Source organism: Apaloderma vittatum, unplaced genomic scaffold (assembly GCF_000703405.1).
Source record: "Apaloderma vittatum isolate BGI_N311 unplaced genomic scaffold, ASM70340v1 scaffold33078, whole genome shotgun sequence".
In the NCBI taxonomy this organism is placed as follows: domain Eukaryota; kingdom Metazoa; phylum Chordata; class Aves; order Trogoniformes; family Trogonidae; genus Apaloderma; species Apaloderma vittatum.
In genome coordinates, this window is record NW_009731848.1 from 539 (window position 1) to 1,347 (window position 809).

Genomic DNA, 809 nt, shown 5'->3' on the forward strand with positions numbered 1-809 from the left:
ACTCCTCGCCCAGTTTGGTAGCCCGCCTCTGTACCCTCTCCGGCGCCTCAGTGTTCCTCTTGGAGTAAGGGACCCAAAACTGGACACAGTGCAGTCTCACCAAAGCCAAGTACAGAGGCATGATCACCTCCCTGCTCCTGCTGGTCACACCGTTCCTGACACAGGCCAGGATGCCTCCTGACACCCTGATCACCCTCCGGACCACCCTGTCCGTCCCACCTGATTTTCCTCATCACACATCTCCCTCATACACCAGACGGGCCACTGCCACTCCGCCCTGAGCTCTGCCCGACGCAAGGCACCCCGGCTTAGCTCCGGCTCCGCAAAGGCTCGTGCCAGCTCACCGTGCATTTGTGAGGTTTCTCGCCCGTGTGACGCCGCATGTGCACCACCAACATGTACTGAGCCTTGAAGGGCCTCTGCTCCCGGGAACATGCCGCCCAGTGGCACACAAACTCCTTCTTTTCCCCATGGATGTGTTCGTTGTTGATGTGCTGAGGAGAGAGGGGCATCACTGGGGGCCTTGGGGAGGGCACCAAGGATCAGGGAGATCTTAAAGGGTGTGTCATGACAGAACTGCACACAGAGTGACGGGGATGGGGGTTGGAGACACCAGAGATTTGGGGAAAACAGTGCTCAGATGGGGTCTAGGGGAGGCAGGGGATAGAGGAGATGGCTGGGGCTATTTTCAGAGGACTAAGAGAGGACACGGGGGTCATGGTTGTTTGAGGGGTGGAAAAGGGGATATAGTTGGCGTTTCTGGAGGGAAATGAAGAGCAAAGGAGGAAGCCTGGATCCACCGGCGGGTC

General features: G+C 58.3%; 1 protein-coding gene across 1 annotated transcript in view; it reads right to left on the minus strand.

The window, feature by feature from the left end:
• Positions 1-344: 344 nt before the first annotated feature.
• LOC104278386 (zinc finger protein GLI1-like) overlaps positions 345-809 on the minus strand; it is a gene marked incomplete at its 3' end in the record, with an annotated part of 3,341 nt that continues 2,876 nt past the window's right edge. The window contains exon 7 of the mRNA XM_009875336.1: positions 345-494. Within this exon, the coding sequence (XP_009873638.1) occupies positions 345-494 (150 nt within the window). The remainder of the gene's footprint in view (positions 495-809) is intronic.